Here is an 18364-nt window from a genome sequence, read left to right on the forward strand (position 1 = left end):
TGATATTATGAATAATAAACCTCGTATTCATAAAACTATTTGTGTTTTCTAAAAACCAGTTTGTCCCGAATATATACATGGCGTTACATTAGAATGTTTGGTTGGGTTACTGTTGTTGTTCCCTGGACATGTTTTGTTTTTGTCGTGATTCTTGTTCACGATTTGGGGATATACAGTCGACCGTCAAACGTTCTTCATGATTTCAAGAGCTTATTCGCGATTCTTGTGAATGCTTATGACGTTAGCGGGATCAAAGTTCATGATTTCAAGATCTTAGTCGCGATGTTCGTAATTTCTATTCACTTTATCGTGATATTTTAGTCATGAATAGAGCAATTCATGATCATGATTTCAGGATCTTTGTCACGATTTTAGATATTTTTGTCACCAGTTGTGTGATATGTGTTCATGATTTCAGGATCATAGTCACGATTTTCGTAATTTCTGTTCATGTTATGATATTTTATTCTAGAGCTTACTTTCAAAAAGTAATGTAACTAATGTTCATCATATCAGCATGGTATTCGTAAATTCTCTTCGCCGTTGTTAGTCGAAACTATGATCGCTTCTGGTTTACAACAGGTAAACTACCTGACAGTGGAAGATTACTTGATTTAGCCTTTGTAAGTAGTGCCAGTGATTTTGAAATCCTAGAACCACCCGTACCGCTAATGAAATTGGATCGTCATCATCATCCGTTTGTTTTGACCATTGAGACTCTTTACGGTTCACCAGTGATTGACGATGTAGATGTGTGGTATGATTTTAATCAATGCGATTATGACGAGCTAAATGCGAGAATCTCAAACATCAATTGGATTGAAATATTATCACTGGGTACTCTCGACGAGGCTGTGGATAGGTTTTATCGCGAATTGGACTTAATTTTTCAACAACACGTGCCTCTGAGAAGACGAAAGCGCCGTTGCACAAATAAACGCCCCTGGTGGAACGATGAGCTGCGCAATCTGCGAAATCGGTTAAGGAAGACTCGTAAACGATTTTTCCGGAAAAGAGGTGAAGATGATAAATCGTTTGTGAGAGATTTAGAGCGACAATTTCAATCATTGAATGCATCTTGCTTTCGATCATACGTTTCACGACTTGAGAGTAACATGAAGGACGAGCCGAAGCAATTTTGGGCTTATTTGCGGAACAAAACATCCACCCGTGGTTTTCCTGAAAACGTGTACTACCGTGACAGGACCTCAACGACACCTGCGGAGTCAGCAAATCTATTCTCGTCTTTCTTTCAAAGTGTGGTAAGTAATAACCCACCACCTTTGTCTAAATCGTACCTGAGTAGTCTGCCGACGTTCTCCTTGAATTTGCCTGTAACATCTTTCACCGAACGCGAAGTGTACACCAATCTACGTGGTGTTGTTCAAAGGGACCAGGATCGGACGGAATACAACCATGTTTCGTCAAGGAATGCTCTTCATCGTTAGCTGTACCGATATCCATGCTTTTCAATCGCTCTCTCGGTGAAAGTATTTTTCCCGCCAAGTGGAAGGAGGCTTTAATAACACCAATTCATAAAGCCGGTAACGTCCATGACGTCATAAATTACAGAGGAATTTCAATCCTGAGCTGCCTCCCAAAAGTTTTTGAAAGTATGCTGTTAGATATTCTCTACCCTGCAGTAAAACACATCATCACTACAGATCAGCATGGGTTTGTTAGAAAGCGCTCAACAACGACGAACTTAATGAGCTATGTGTCAACGCTGATTGATAAATTAGAGAAACGACAACAAATTGATGCAGTGTATGTAGATTTCTCCAAAGCCTTCGATCGTCTTCCTCATCAGCTAGCTGTTGAAAAGTTGAGGCGAATCGGATTTCCGGACTGGCTGACCAATTGGATCTTCTCGTACCGTACCTTCTCGTACAAACCGCAGTGCATCTGTGCGACTTGGAACTGTACTTTCAGACCCATTCGACATCAGATCGGGTGTACCTCTAGGGAGTCACCTTGGACCTCTTCTCTTCGTGCTCTTTGTGAATGACATTTGCAGCGAATTGACATCGTGTAAGGCGATGTACGCAGATGATCTGAAAATTTATCGCATCATAACAACTCTGGTAGATTGTTGTGCACTTCAGATGGACATAGATAGGATCATGAGTTAGTGTGATAGAAACGGAATGACTATAAACATTCAGAAATGCAACATAATCACATTCACACGAATACTCTCGCCAATTACGTTTGAGTATGCAGTGAGCGCTGCCCCAGTAAAACGAGTTTCATCAATCAAGGACCCTGGTGTTATACTTGACCGTAAGCGACGTTTCATCGAACACTTCAATGCAGTAACTGCTAAAGCCTATGCAGTACTAGGACTCATCAAACGAAACACCCAAGATTTCAACGACGTCTACTGCCTGAAGACACTGTACATCAGTCTGGTACGCAGCATTCTAGAGTATGGAGTTATCGTTTGGGCCCCGTATCACACCGTACACATTAATCGCATAGAACGGGTGCAAAAGAGCTTCGTCCGGTATGCCCTTCGACGGCTTCCCTGGAGAAATCGATTTGAACTACCACCGTATGAGCATCGTTGTGCTCTTATCAACCTGCCTACGCTACAAAACAGGAGAGTTTTTCTGCAGCGACTTTTTGTGTTCGATCTTCTCGCTGACAACATTGACTGCCCTCTGCTTCTCGCTAAGCTGGACTTCAACGTTCCTGGTAGGTCTCTGCGGAGAATGGACTTCTTTCGGCGCTCTACTCATCGCACGCAGTACGGCCAGAATAACCCGGTAGATGTTTGCTGTGAGCTCTTCAATAGCGTTTTTTTATCATTTTGACTTTAACTTAAGTAGAGAAATGTTCAAAGTGAAAATAGGTTTAAGTTAGTATAGTATTTCAGTCTGTACGAAAATTTATTAATTCGAAGACAATATATTAATTCTTAATTATCGTGATCTATTATTTTTGGTTACTAACAGTTTTTGTACTCGGAATAACGTGACAATATGAACTGGATCATTAAAATTAAACTCTCCAGCGATATCTGGTTCTGTGAACTATATCACGCACACTACGTGAGGTTCTCAGTGCAGATTTCGTTTTCTATCCAGACATCACAATAAACCTTATCAAGTGAATAAAGATGTTCGAGGTCCTAATAGTTTTTTTTTGTATCTACTGCTCGTACCTATTACTGGTCGCTAGCAGCTGGGTATTTCATGAAAAAGTGCATGGAACAAAAATGATTCCACGAATAATACTCCAAATTTTGTGAAAGGGTTCACGTAAAAATTTCATTACCATGTTGCATGAAATTGTAAATGATTGGGGATATCTTCTAAATATCACAAGCACGCAAATAGATACTAGATAGATCGTAAATCATGTACTAGGAATCATGATCCAGTTCACGAATACGTGGATAATATTTTATGATTTCGTGAACTTTTTCACGAAAACGAATGATAAGTCGTGACTGTTTTACTAGGTATCATTAACCAGTTCATGAATACATGAATGATACTTCATGATTTCGTGAACTATTTCACGAGCACGGATATTGGATCGTAGCTAATATTGTTAGGAATCATGAACCGGTTCACGAATACATGAATAATATTTCATGATTTCGTGAACTATTTCACGAGCACGGATATTGGATGGTGACTTTTCATGAATAAAATTCCGAATTTCATGAAATAGTTCACGAAAATATAGCCACAAAATTTTGATTTTGTGAACTAATGTTCCTATATCTATGAACAAAATCATGATTCAATTTTCGGATTTATGAATAATGTTCATAAAGTTGTGAACTAGTTCGCTTACTGAGAATCGAATTAGAAATAATTTGACGGAATCCGTGACTGGAGTTCACAAAACAAAAACAAATATTTCCACTCCGTTACGCGGGCGTTACTGAAGAGAAATTGAACATAATTATAAAAGCCATGATTTTTTTCATGGTCTGGTTTTCGTAACGTAAAAACGTGATTGGCGTAACGTAAAAACGTGAATTCATGGCACTTTATTCACGATTTTGGGAACATTTTTTTTCGTGTAGAGGATAACTACTAGAGTGGCTCGCGGTTGTATGGGAAAACTTCAAAATGATTTAAACTAGCGGGCACAGCACTTTTTGAGTTCCTTTTGTGGTCTAAAATGCCTGTGCAAAATTTGGTAGCGGTTGGTTGCTTCCCGGGTTTGCGCATTGCGTTCAAAGTTTGCATGGGATTTTATATGGGGAAATCAATTATTTTGCATTTAAATTAATAAAGATCCCTATTTCACTGATAATGAAAAACCAGCTACATAAAACTATAGTTCAAACCTTGGTTAACAACTTTGTCGAAGACCGTAACTAGCTACGAGTTTTCAAAAAATAGTTATAACGATTTTAAAACTTATGGTAAAATCCAAATGCAGAAATTGATTAGTTTTTCCAACACTGCCGGTGCACCACCGACATCGACATTAAAAACTTAGATAAATGAGAATATATTCATCGCAGAGACTTGGTATCTTTGAATGAAATATTCAGAATGAATTGCTGAATAAAATAGACGTAGTCAGAAAATGAAAAGAAGCGGGGGTGGGGGGGTCTTGTGTACTCCCCAGGTCCCTTTTTAGATTGTTTTGTATAAGACAAAGAATCATTACGTCCTTGTAAAAGTCAACGACTGAACTTTCTTAATATTTTGAGAGACCCAAATATGAATCATACTACAATCTTTGTTGTGGGAAAAAACATTTACAATATTTAGGATTTACACCTACAAATTTATGTTATTTTTGCTTGATGCAAAAACTAACTCAGGTCTGGAAATCGCGTTGGGTTCTAACCTTAAGTATATTGCTGGTCCACCAAGATCACCTCTGTTTTGCGTGAAATTAACTCAATTTCATAAAAAAACGCTTGTTTGAAGTAACTATCCTGGTTTCGTTCCTAGATTCTCAAACGAAAACTTCAAAAAAAAACAATTCCAAGACTTCAAGGAATCTAAGGATATGCATTTTTTTTTTAAAATTCTGACGGCTAAGAAATAGGGTTTTAAAATATGTAAAACTTATAAACCGTTGTACCATTTTAAATGACATAACAGTAGAGCCCTTAAATAGTAGCACTCAAACACGTAAGATTAATTTTTAATTCGACGGTACAAACCTGCGTTGAAGATGTGCTCCTTATGTTATACTAAACTATCTAAAAAGGGAACTGGGGAGTACACAAACCTCCCCCTTACTCTTCTTTTCATTTTCTGACTACGTCTGTGTTATTCAGCAATTCATTCTGAACAATTCATTCAAAGGTACCAAGTCTCTGCGATGAATATATTCTCATTTGTTCAACTTTAAAGTATCGGTGTCGTGGTGTACTGACAGTGTTGGAAGAAATAATTAATTTCTGCATTTGGATTGAACCATAAGTTTTAAAATCGTTATAACTATTTTTTGAAATCTCGTAGCTAGTTACCGGTTTCGACAAAGTTGTTAACCAAGGTTTGAATTATCGTTTTATAAACCTGGTTTTTCATATTGAGTGAAATAGCGATCTTTACTAACGTAAATGCAAAATAATTGATTTCCCCATATAAAATCCCATACAAACTTTAAACGCAATGCGCAAACCCGGGAAGCAACCGACCGCTCCCAAACTTTTCACAGGCATTTGGGACCACAAAAGGAACTCAAAAAGTGCTGTGCTGAAAAATGTCATTTTCGAGCCACTCTAATAACAGTAAATAAAAGAAACCAATGCACACTTTCTCTGATTTGAAGCAAACTAAAGCGCTCCTCATTTGCATTTAGAAAAAATTTCGTCATGTCAACCTCTTGGATGATGCCAACGAAATCCGAGTGCGTGGTATTGGACGACGTAACCTACTCGAGGTAGACTATGCACAACTCCCTAGGCAGGAGTTCTACACTACAGACACTGAATCCCTCTGGATAAAGACTCACCATCTCTATCTTGATCTTATGAATTATTTGTCAGTATCATTCCAATCGAGCACGAGACCTGTCAAAGGCACTCAATCCGAAGAAAATCGCTTCGAATTCTTCTGGAACGAGGGCCGTTGACATGTCTCGTCCTCGATTGGAATGACATTGACAAATAATTCATAAGATAGGTAAATATAGAGATGACGCGTCTTTATCCAGAGGGATTCAGCGTCATTATTCCACACAGCAGCCGGAAAGGGAAAGGTGTCAGACATTTTCAAGCATATGAAATTCAAAAGATTTCACCTCTTTTCGGGTTAGAAAAATCCCTTTTTTAGAAAAATCTTTAACTCTATGTGCGGGGTTGGGAATCAAACCCAGGTTAGCTGTGTACAAGGCAATCGATTTACCAACTACGCAATGCCTGCCCCCTTTGGATATTTTGTCTGTGAATGTTCTTCCAAAAAGGCCCCGTTTGGGTATTCATCTTGCCCCGGATGTCTAGAGACAATGAATGTAAGAAAATTTTTACTAGATGGGTCAAATGTGTAGGACAAACGCTCGGTAATCACTCCAAAGCAAGGATCCTAAAATCGACCAATAAACTAATACCGAAAAATCCGGCCTTTGCTTGTTGCGATATCTGGTAACCCAAAACAAAATAAATAGTAAAAAACCAAACTTAGTTTATTCAATTAAAGTGAAAATAATAGTATTAATAAATATTACTGATAAACATTAAGAGGAAAACTCAAACATAATTAACAAACAATACTAAATCTGAATAGTAAGTACAGAACAGAACTCTTAAATGCTACAGTTAAAATCCTTAATAGGTAGGGTTTTTTTATGAGATAGACATGAACTAGATGAAAAAATTAACATATCATGTACAAAATAATTGCACCGTTTTAAAATAAACTTGCCGCCCTGTTATTAACTATTCTTCATAGTTGTTCTACATAATAACACAACACATACTCACTTTACCAGAAAGTATATAAATCACTACCTAGCTAATCGCAGCAATAGCGCAAGGTTGATCCAAATGCCCCCAAAAAAGGGAGCTACAATTCTAATCCATATTCGAAAAAGATAGAAGTATAGGTGCTACGACATTCGGTTTTGCTGTGTTGGTTTGGGGGTGTGGATACATATTATATTATGCCGTAAAAATCAAACCATTATTAGCCCGGTCTTGATCACTTCGTCCTTCCGGTTGCCCGCGTCCCGTACCAATTTCCTGCCCCTTACGACCGCCTGGGTTCCACCTTCTGGGACATGGCGTTCAGCACCCGCTGGTTGTCGATGGTCCGGAAGCAGCTTATATACTGGCGAATTTCGTTCTCGTTCTTCGGCGAGGGAGGATCCAATACTGCGAGAATAGCGGTAAAAAAACAGAACAACGGGGTAAATGGCGAAATTAGGGTAATGTAATCTTTAACTTTTGCACTTACCCAAGTGTCTGGATCGACAGTACCGCACCGTTCGCATCGTTTGTGCCATCATGTGCATCTTTTCGAAATTCACCAACCCGTCGAGGCTGGTTTTGTTTCCTTCGTGGGCGAACGTCATATCCTTCAGGAGCAGGGGCATGAACGGGATGACGGGTGGTTGCAGCTTGCCGACCGACATTCTAAATAATAGAGACCAATATGAGTCACATTTTCGTTATTCGAACTTAAAATTAAGTTTCAAAATTGAAATATCAATTTCGCTGAGAGTGGAATAACGCTGCCTATCTCCCACACGATCACGTGCTTGTGTGAAGAACTTTCGATAATGGATAACCACTTTTGTCGAAAAGTTGGAGGTTTTCGATTCAACAACTTTTGATGAAGATTTGCCTTTCACGGGGCGTACGGTGCGTTTCCTGTTCTCTCTTCCTATTTTCGGCTAATGCGAAACCCTTATTCGACGCCAGGTCCTTGAAACGACACTGCCCAAGTACGAAAGCAGTGAAAGATGAAGAAGAATGAGGAAGATTACAACGTCTGTTATCGTTTTATCTTTTGCTTGACTTTGTCAGAAAATTGCGTCGACGCGTGCCTGGCACTCTCTACGGATGTCGGTACCGGGGTGCCACTACCGGTTTCGAAAAAGGTTTGGTCGGTTTGCCCGGCTCGGTCGGCACAGTACATTTTATGTATCGTCCGCAATAATGGGGAAAAGTAAATTTAATTTGACTTTAAATAGGTTGGCAGTAATTCGGTTGGTCAGCGTAAAACGAGTGTTTGCCTAATTCGCAGATACATTCGGATGGTATTTAATGTTGATTGCCATACTTGCGTGCTAAATATTAAAGGTTCTCCAAAAGTTTTTTTTAGAGCTCCCCCTTAATATGAGAACGACGAACGCTTTCGTACGCATAGCCAAGTTTTGGGGGAATATTAGCTTTTGCCACACTGAAGATGATGGATGTAAGCCCTACAACGGGTCATGTTCCAAGGTCGGCCAAATAGCTCATCAATCAAAGCATACGCCAAACAGGTTGCTATTATAAGTGCCAGGGCAATCATCCCTGCCACATTTATATTGGGGTGTAGCAAAATGAGACTTTTTGATTTAAAATATGTTTAAGCATTCAATAACGTGGCCAGCTAAAATTTTGCAGGAAGATTTTGGCCGTTAGTTACTTTCGTTGTACTGAATGAAATGATTTATTTTGTGTAGGCGACAAGCATAAATCGCGGAGAAAAAAAATGGAGTTCATGATATTTGTAAGCCGGGTAGCAGCTATATAAAACGCTCCTATGATCAATGCACAATCAGAAAGGTCGGTCGATGCATTATGAATGAAATGATTATTTGGTCCAAATTAATCTTCTTCTATTGAACTAATTTTTAGAGACTGGTAATATTAAAAAGCAATGTAGTACGGTATCGGATGATACAAATCAAGCATGGGAAAAATCGCATCATGAGCCGTCCGTGCACCATTCACAAAAAAAACTTTCTTTAGTTATGATACATTCTGGATGCTTAGAAAATGAAGCATATGAACCTGGTGCTACGAACGCACCCATGCCAAAGCTATAACAACTAATGAAGAATACAGAATACATACAAGAGCTCCTATTCAATCAGCTGACACCGGTACAAAAAGAGAAACAAGTAAACGAACCTTCTCCGTGAGGATATAGGTAGCATGAGAAAACTCGGCGAAGGTCATCCGAAGTAGTTCTGATAGAGAATAAGATGTAGTCTTGTTATCCGTGAGTTTTGCTGAATACAGTTGCATGCAATGCGATATCAACTTTGAAGCAGTCAAACCCTGCACTTTATTAGGTCTGCGCACTTTAAGCTTGATTTGGTGATGACACTCGTGCTCTGACGGGCACGTACACATAGTTCAGCGTAGAAGGCTCGCAGTAAGCAGTATGGTGCAACTGGTCGAAGTTATTCATTACAATAAATAAAGGGTGTTGCGATTAAAATTTGGTCGACTTCAACAACATGTTTTTTTTGTTTAATCATGCATTTGAACAACATTTGCAGGTAAATTTTTTTTTTTGAAATTTTATTTGAATTTGGCTCTCATTTGGTTAATTTGACCGATTTGGATGGAACCGGCTTTAAAAGATCTGAAAATTAGTCCAGTTTCTGGGTATCTAGTAGCGTACAAATCCGTAGACCGGTTCCGGAATTAATCCGAATTCCCGTGGAGTGAGGGACGAGTTGTGAAGAAACATTTCATGAATTTTGGAAGGCTGCTTTTTTAAATGTGCTAAATATGACTATTTTCCATTGATGCTTCACAATAGACATGTTAGACAATAGACAACTTGACATCCTTCACAATAGACAAAATGTATGTATTTTATATCATTCCAGGCTGAATGTATTAGGGACATTTGATGATATTTTGAAAACCAAGATGGGTGCTTCTTGTCCCCACTAAACAGTGAAAACCATCAATATGGCTGTGATTTGAAAGGGAATGGTCAGCAAGAGCCAAAAATTTGACGCCATTTTAAAAACCAAGAAGGCGGTTTCCAGTTACCTCCAAACAGTACAAACCAAACTATCATTAATATGAGTATCATTTGAAAGGGGATGGTCAGTAGAAGACCGAAATTGATTTTTGACGCTATTTTGAAGAAGATGGCGCCTTCCATTTACCACAAAATAGTGAAAACTACCAACAATAATGTTGTTATTGTAAAGCGGGTGGTCAGCAAAAGCCGGAAATTGATGGTTGACTTCATTTAGAAGCCCAAGATGGTGGCTTCCAGTTCCAAAGAAACAGTGAAAACCATCTTACATATGGGTGTCGTTTGAAAGGGGATGTTTGTAGAAGACAGAAATTTATTTTTGACCCCATTTCGAAAACCAAGTACCACGAAACAGTGAAAACCATCATCAATATGGGTGTCATTGTAAATCTGGCAGAAGACGGAAATTGATGTTTGGCACCATTTCGGAAACCATTCCGGCTATCACAAAACAGTGGAAACTATCATCAATTTGGGAGTTATTTTGAAATGCGGTAGATGGCGTTACCACAAAACAGTCGTATTAAGAAAAGAACGTTCACCTAAGTAGCAATTTTTACTTCAGCAACTATGTCATAACCAGTAGGCAACAAAAAATAAGTGCTGTTGTGACTGACATTTAACTTTCTTCTTGACTCAAGAAATACAGTTTTAGACTAATTTTCAATATGGTTATGGTTGAAGGAAAAATTAAAAAGTTGTTCCCGTTCCGTAGCCATAACGATGCGAGAATAGCCGAATAAAATCATATTATTGTCAACATGTTGAATCCAGATAACAACAAGATTAGTTCGTTTTAACATTAGCTATTTACATGGGGTGTCAATCGCAACTTAAAAGCGGACTAATGAAATTTTCTGACATAGTGAACTTAATTTTCACAGCTTTCAATGTTACTGATCCTCTTAAAAGCCTTCGTTTTCTCCCTATAGTGCAAACATTTTTGAAGCAGTTGACTACTAAATGGCCCCTCCTTACAGCTATCGTATCCTTCGATGGCTAAGTCATCGAACGAGGTCACCGATTCGATCACTGTTCTACAGTGGAACAGCAGAAGTATCCTCCCGAAAATCGATTCCTTTAAATTTTTACTAAATAGTTTAAAATGTGATGCTTTCGCATTATGTGAAACTTGGCTAACTTCCGATATAAATCTCAACTTCCACGACTTTAATATAATTCGTCTGGATCGAGAAAACCCCTATGGAGGAGTACTTTTGGGGATCAAAAAGTGCTATTCTTTCAACCGAATTAACCTCCCTTCAACACCAGGCATTGAAATTGTCGCTTGTCAAGTTTTAATCAAAGGTAAAGACCTTTGCATTGCTTCCATCTACATTCCTCCTAGAGCCTCGGTAGGGCACCGAACGCTTTGTAATATCACGGAATCTTTACCGGCACCGCGGCTAGTTCTGGGAGACTTTAACTCGCACGGTACGGTATGGGGTTGTCTTCATGATGATAATAGATCAACATTAATCCAAGATCTTTGCGACAATTTCAACATGACCATCTTAAACACGGGAGAAATGACGCGGATTCCTACATCACCAGCACGCGCAAGCGCGTTGGATTTGTCGCTTTACTCGACATCGCTACAGTTAGATTGCATGTGGAAGGTGATCCCTGATCCCCACGGTAGCGATCATTTGCCTATCGTGATTTCAATTGCCAACGGTTCAAGACCATCGGAAACAATCAATGTCTCGTATGACCTCACACGGAACATTGATTGGAAGAGCTACGCGACCGCGATATCCGTTAAAATCGAATCCACTCAAGAACTTCCTCCGGAGGAAGAGTACAGGTTTTTGGCTGGCTTGATTCTCGACAGTGCGAATCAAGCTCAGACTAAACCAGTACCCAGCGCGAATACCCATGGACGGTCTCCCACCCTGTGGTGGGATAAAGAGTGCTCAGAGCTGTACGCGGAGAGGTCCACTGCATATAAGGCCTTCCGGGAAGACGGGTTACCCGCTAGCTATCAACAGTACGCGTCGTTAGAAAGGCGAATGAAGAGTCTAATGAAAGCCAAAAAACGCAGTTATTGGCGCCGGTTCGTCGACGGGTTAACGAGAGAAACAGCGATGAGCACTCTTTGGGGTACGGCTCGACGTATGCGTAACCGCAATAGTACCAACGAGAACGTGGAATATTCAAACCGTTGGATATTCGCTTTCGCCAAGAAGATCTGTCCGGCCTCTGTCCCAGTACAGAAAACGTGCCGCGTCGCGTCTCCTCACGATACCGCGAACGAAACACCGTTTTCGATGGTGGAGTTCTCACTTGCTCTCTTATCATGCAACAATAACGCCCCAGGGTTAGACAGAATCAAATTCAACTTGCTGAAGAATCTGCCTGACACTGCGAAAAGGCGCTTGTTGAATTTATTTAACAAGTTTCTTGAGGGTAACATTGTCCCTCATGACTGGAGGCAAGTGAAGGTCATCGCCATCCAAAAACCAGGAAAACCAGCCTCTGACCACAACTCGTATCGGCCGATTGCAATGCTGTCCTGTATTCGGAAGTTATTCGAAAAAATGATCTTATTTCGCCTCGATAATTGGGTCGAAACAAATGGCTTACTGTCAGATACACAATTTGGCTTCCGCAAAGGCAAAGGGACGAACGATTGCCTTGCGTTGCTCTCAACAGAAATTCAAATGGCATATGCTAACAAAGAGCAGATGGCATCAGTATTCTTGGATATTAAGGGGGCTTTCGATTCAGTTTCGATCAACATTCTTTATGAGAAGTTGCACCAGCATGGTCTTTCGCCAATTTTAAATAACTTTTTGCTAAACCTGTTGTCTGAAAAGCACATGCACTTTTCGCATGGCGATTTAACAACATCGCGATTTAGCTACATGGGTCTTCCCCAGGGCTCATGTCTAAGTCAATGACATTGACGATTGTCTTGCCAATGCACGCTAAGGCAACTTGCAGGCGACGGCGTGTTCTCTGTTACAGGGCCCAAAGCTGCCGACTTGCAAGGACCATTACAAAATACCTTGGACAATTTGTCTGCTTGGGCTCTTCAGCTGGGTATTGAGTTCTCCACGGAGAAAACTGAGTTGGTTGTTTTTTCTAGGAAGCGTGAGCCGGCGCAACTCCAGCTTCTATTAATGGGTGCAACGATCAAACAGGTTTTCACATTTAAATATCTCGGGGTCTGGTTCGACTCTAAAGGTACCAGGGGATTTCACATTAGGTATCTGAAACAGAAATGCCAACAAAGGATCAATTTTCTCCGAACAATAACTGGAACATGGTGGGGTGCTCACCCAGGAGACCTGATCAGGTTGTACCAAACAACGATATTGTCGGTGATGGAGTACGGGTGTTTCTGTTTCCGCTCCGCTGCGAACATACACTTCATCAAACTAGAGAGAATCCAGTATCGTTGCTTGCGCATTGCCTTGGGTTGCATGCACTCGACCCATACGATGAGTCTCGAAGTGCTGGCGGGCGTTCGTCCGTTAAAAAATCGATTTTGGGAACTCTCATATCGATTGCTCATCCGATGCGACATTCTGAACCCGTTGGTAATTGAAAACTTCGAGAGGCTCGTCGAGCTTAATTCTCAAACCCGATTTATGGCCTTGTACTTCGACTACATGGCACAGAGCATAAACCCTTCTTCATATACTCCCAACCGTGTTCGTTTCCTAGATACTTCTGATTCTACTGTATTCTTCGACACATCCATGAAGGAAGAGATTCGTGGAATCCCGGACCATATGCGCCCGCAAGTGATCCCCAATATATTTTATAATAAATTCCGAGAAGTCGACTGTGACAAAATGTTCTACACTGACGGATCAAATCTCGATGGGTCCACTGGCTTCGGTATCTTCAACAATACTATCACCGCTTCATTCAAGCTCAATGATCCCGCTTCAGTTTACGTCGCAGAGTTAGCTGCAATTCAGTACACCCTTGGGATCATCGACACTCTGCCCACAGATCACTACTTCATCATTTCGGACAGCCTCAGCTCTATCGAGGCTCTTCGTTCGATGAACCCCAAAAAGCAATTCCCATATTTCCTGGGGAAGATACGGGAGTCCTTGTGTACGTTATCTGAAAAATCTTACCAGATTACCTTTGTTTGGGTTCCCTCTCATTGCTCTATCCCGGGCAATGAAAAGGCCGACTCATTAGCAAAGCTGGGCGCATTAAATGGTGACATATACGAAAGACCAATCTGCTTCAACGAATTTTTTAGTATTTGTCGTCAGAGGACACTCAACAGTTGGCAAACCTCGTGGAGCAATGGTGAACTTGGACGATGGCTACATTCCATTATCCCAAAGGTATCAACGAAGCCTTGGTTCAGGGGGATGGATGTGGGTCGGGATTTTATTCGTGTAATGTCCCGACTTATGTCCAACCACTACACCTTGAATGCGCATTTGCGGCGTATTGGGCTTGCGGAGAGTAGTCTGTGCGCTTGTGACGAGGGCTATCACGACATCGAGTACGTTGTCTGGGTAGGCGCCGGGTATTTGGACACCAGGTCTCAGTTAAAGGATTCCCTTCGGGCCCGAGGTAGACCACCCAATGTCCCAGTCCGAGATATGCAGGCAAATCGTGATTTCCCCTATATGTCCCTTATTTATACTTTCATAAAAACGATAAATATCCCAATTTAGCCCCTCTCTTTTTATTTCTCGTTTTTAGAAGTTTCCTCCTGCCGTGTGGAACCGATCAGCTCCAGACTGCCACTATGTAACCGCCGTCGCCCTTACCACTACGGAAACTGAACCGAAAGCGACTCGAGGTCCGATGACTTTTGAAGGATTCCCCGCGGGTCCGAAGAATACCATCCGCCAATCCGACCTACTAGACTGAGGCGCTAATTGGTTTCGCTGATCTCCCGTTTGTCCGAAAGTTGCAAGTTTTGCTCTTCTCTCCCGGTCACCATCTACGCATTCTCTCCCCTGTCCTTGATACAACTGCTTCTACACCGATTTTGTAAATAATCTCCCCTCTGAATATCTTGACCAAGCATAAGTCTCCGATAAAAATTTAAATTTGTATTCCGTATTCCTAGTTTTAAGATATTTGAAATTTTACCTCTTTGTTAAAACTATTGTCCCCCATCTTGTAAATAGAATTGTATCCCTAGTTTTAAAACACCGGTGAAATTTTTCATAAATATTTGTTCCCCCTTTTGTGTACCAAACTATATTGTTAGTTTTAAGATAACTGTAAATAATTCCTAAAAACTATTACTATTGAATTCCTTGTTTTAAAATTTTTCATAAAAATTTTTTTTTGCCCCCTCTCTTGTATATAGAATCTTATTTCGAGTCTTAAGATAGCTGTAAAATTTTTCTCTTTCATAAAAAAAATATTTCAGCATTGTAACCTCCTAGTTTTAAAAAATCCAAAATGTAAAAACAAAAGAATTTGGCACCGCCAAGCTAACGCATTTGTGCCTATCAAATGGTAATAAGGTACCTGTTCATGATATTGATTGCATTCATTTTTGCCATTATGTTCTATGTTATTCCTGATACTTTTCATTGCTTGATGTCAACACTATAATGTGAGCAAGGATGTGAAGTATACAGATCGGAAAACTAGAAGTGGCAGGGTCATTAGAAACAGGCTTAAAATCCTACAGGCTAGTCTTTTGTCTTCGGTTGGCTGGAGTCCAGTTTAGGCAGCATAACTACGAATCACTCAAGTCTACCAGCATACCTCCTGGTAAAGTCTTTGATTGGTCATTAGTGATGTAGACCCGCAAATCCAAGTAATTTGGCATACGTTTTAATATGTATTGCATAATTTGGTCATCATGGTGGTCTCAGTTTATATAGGAATTTACTGTGTGACCGCACTCTTCAACCGGTAACTCTGAAACCGGAATTCTGATCAACAAAAATAAAATAGTAGCTAATGGGAGAGTTGTACCTTTTATTCGAGACTAAGTTTGTGCAAATCGGTTCAGCCACCTCTGAGCTCACCCCTAAGAAACAGGTGACATTATTGGCCATATACACGCATACACACATGCATACATACACACATAGACATTTTCCGATCTCGACGAACTGAGTCGAATGGTATATGTGAATCAGCCTTCCGGGTCTGAGTTAGGAAGTGTCTTTTTATAAGAACGGCAAAAGGATTTTTATGAAACAGGTGCTCGGTGGGCTGAAATCTTTTTACAGACTTCATCAAAGAATAAAAGCACTGTGAACCTGCTCCTATGTCGTAAGCGGTGACTAACAACATTATTCCTATTTTAAAGTATCGCTTCGTACTGAAGACTGTATGACTAGAGAGACCATAAGGTTTTGCATCATAGCCTTTGTCCATTCTGTGGTAGGACTTAGACCTAGCTCAGTATCGCTTCGAGGGCAAGAGTGTGACTCAGTTTCGCTTCGAGCGAAGATTGGGTGGGATCTGTGGTCTTATGCTGACACAGAAAGGAAATGTACGACGTATGGAAGTGAGCTAGTGTATCAACAATACAAAGTAAAGCATACTGTATCGTTACTGCTTATTTTAGGCCGCTCAAAATTATTTCACATTATCTTCACGAAAAATATCAATATTGTCTTATGAGAATAATAAGAGAAGGATTTGGAAAATTTCCCCTCCAAATCATAAGTCAGAATTATAAAATCCATTTAAAATCCTTATGTCTGAAAGTCATAAGACGTTTTTATGGAAATTCAATGTAAATTTTGCTCGGTGTATATCAAATCAAAGCTATGTGCCGAGTCACTTCACCGTTTTCGCTATGAATTCACCCATATTTCACCAATTTCGTAGACCGTGTGTAACTGCGGGCACTCAATAATTATCATCCTGATGAGCATGATCTTCGCATCATAGGAAGCGTTTAATACAGTGTTCAAAGATGTTCTCCTACTGTCATTAAATTAGACTCAATACACCAATTTCACCCTGATGCTGATGTTTTTTTCTTCAAATTTTCAATCCACTCTAACGCATATATCGAACACGAAGTTCAACAAGTGCTGCAGCAGGTTATTATGTATCAACGGGAAGTCAATTTGCCCCATCCCTTTCAGCACAACGATGGTGACGACGATGATATCGATGGCGTTAAAATATTGCTCTCGTGAATGAATTTCAATTACCTACGCCTAGATGCGTGTCTTTCAAACAGTACCTACAGTAGCAGGTAGTACTCACCGATAGGCTCTATGATTCCGGCTGGGATCGATCAGCGCTTCGTACTCGGTGAACAGCTTTCGGAACTTTGACGGGAGCTTGTCCCATGTTAACGTTAGTCTAGACACAGCCATATTTGACAGACCCATCACGATTGCGAAAAATGCGTTCAGGTTCTGGTAGTCCTTGCAGCTGCAGTAGGCCGAGTGGGCGAAAATAAATTGAATTGGGTTTTTATTAGAACACAGGGCTTCTGTAGCTGGGGAGGGGGGTCACTAGTGTGTATGATACTTACAAAGCAGCCAGTTTGATGAACTTCTTTACCAGGGACATCCGTTTCGTCAGGTTGGACGTTGATACGGTCTCCGTCACTACCCAGTACTGGATTTCGTTGAAGCGCCTTATAAATACATCTAAATTTGACGTTATCTGAAACAAGAAGATGAAGACAATGAAAATATTTCTATCAAGTTCCATGATTAAAACTTTGAATATTAGATTGGAAATGCCTATCCAGATTGAATTAGGTTCCAGATATGAATTTTCAACCTTCTTTCCTACTGACGAGTCTTTCGCTTACAACGATTAACTCACAGTATATCTAAATTGTTGTGCATTCTCTACGTTCATTCGACTGGAAAGGACGATGCGAGTAAGTGCTCGTTAATTTCTCAATTTACAATTTATCTCTTGGTTCGTACCAAGGTGCTCCTTCCGTTGCATAGGAACTGTTATGTGCATTCAGTGTTACATATTGATAAAATTTAATATCTATTTCGTATCACGTTGATGAGATTAAAAGTTAGAAGACTATATAGCATTGAGAAACTTTCACACCGCTTCACGTTTCAAAAGATTGCAACAAAACAAATATGTGCGCGTTCAATTTCTATGGAAAACACTCTCAGTGCTCATTGGAGAATAAATCTCAAGCCCGACCCCGCACATAGGGTTAGAAATTTTTCCTAAGAGATTTTTCTAACCCGAAGAGGCGAATGACCTTAAGGTTAAAACCTCTATAATTGAAATAAAAAAAAAAAAAAAAAAAAATCTCAAGCGTGGAAATGTATAAATTTTGAATCAAACACTCAAGTTGTGAATAATTGCGGGACTCCAGCCCAGCTCATTTCCGGCACAAAAAATAACACACCTAATAATGAATACCCGCTTTATCTTTATGAGTTTCTCGCTTGAGTCGGTGGGCATAAAAAGCTTTCGTGGCAGAAAAAACAACCGACGTCATTCCGGCAGGATCTAACGATGCTCCATGTGCTTCTACGTATAGTTGATGA

General features: G+C 40.2%; 1 protein-coding gene across 1 annotated transcript; it reads right to left on the bottom strand.

The window, feature by feature from the left end:
- Positions 1 to 981: 981 nt before the first annotated feature.
- Positions 982 to 17501, bottom strand: LOC131695328 (rap guanine nucleotide exchange factor 4-like; the record flags this gene model as incomplete). The annotated part of the gene is made up of 4 exons (XM_058983791.1): positions 982 to 7297; positions 7380 to 7558; positions 17094 to 17264; positions 17368 to 17501. Coding segments are annotated over 4 exons (609 nt in total), but the record flags the coding sequence as incomplete, so codon positions are not given.
- Between the last annotated feature and the right edge of the window lie 863 nt (positions 17502 to 18364).

This window comes from Topomyia yanbarensis, unplaced genomic scaffold (assembly GCF_030247195.1).
Source record: "Topomyia yanbarensis strain Yona2022 unplaced genomic scaffold, ASM3024719v1 HiC_scaffold_365, whole genome shotgun sequence".
Lineage (NCBI taxonomy): Eukaryota > Metazoa > Arthropoda > Insecta > Diptera > Culicidae > Topomyia > Topomyia yanbarensis.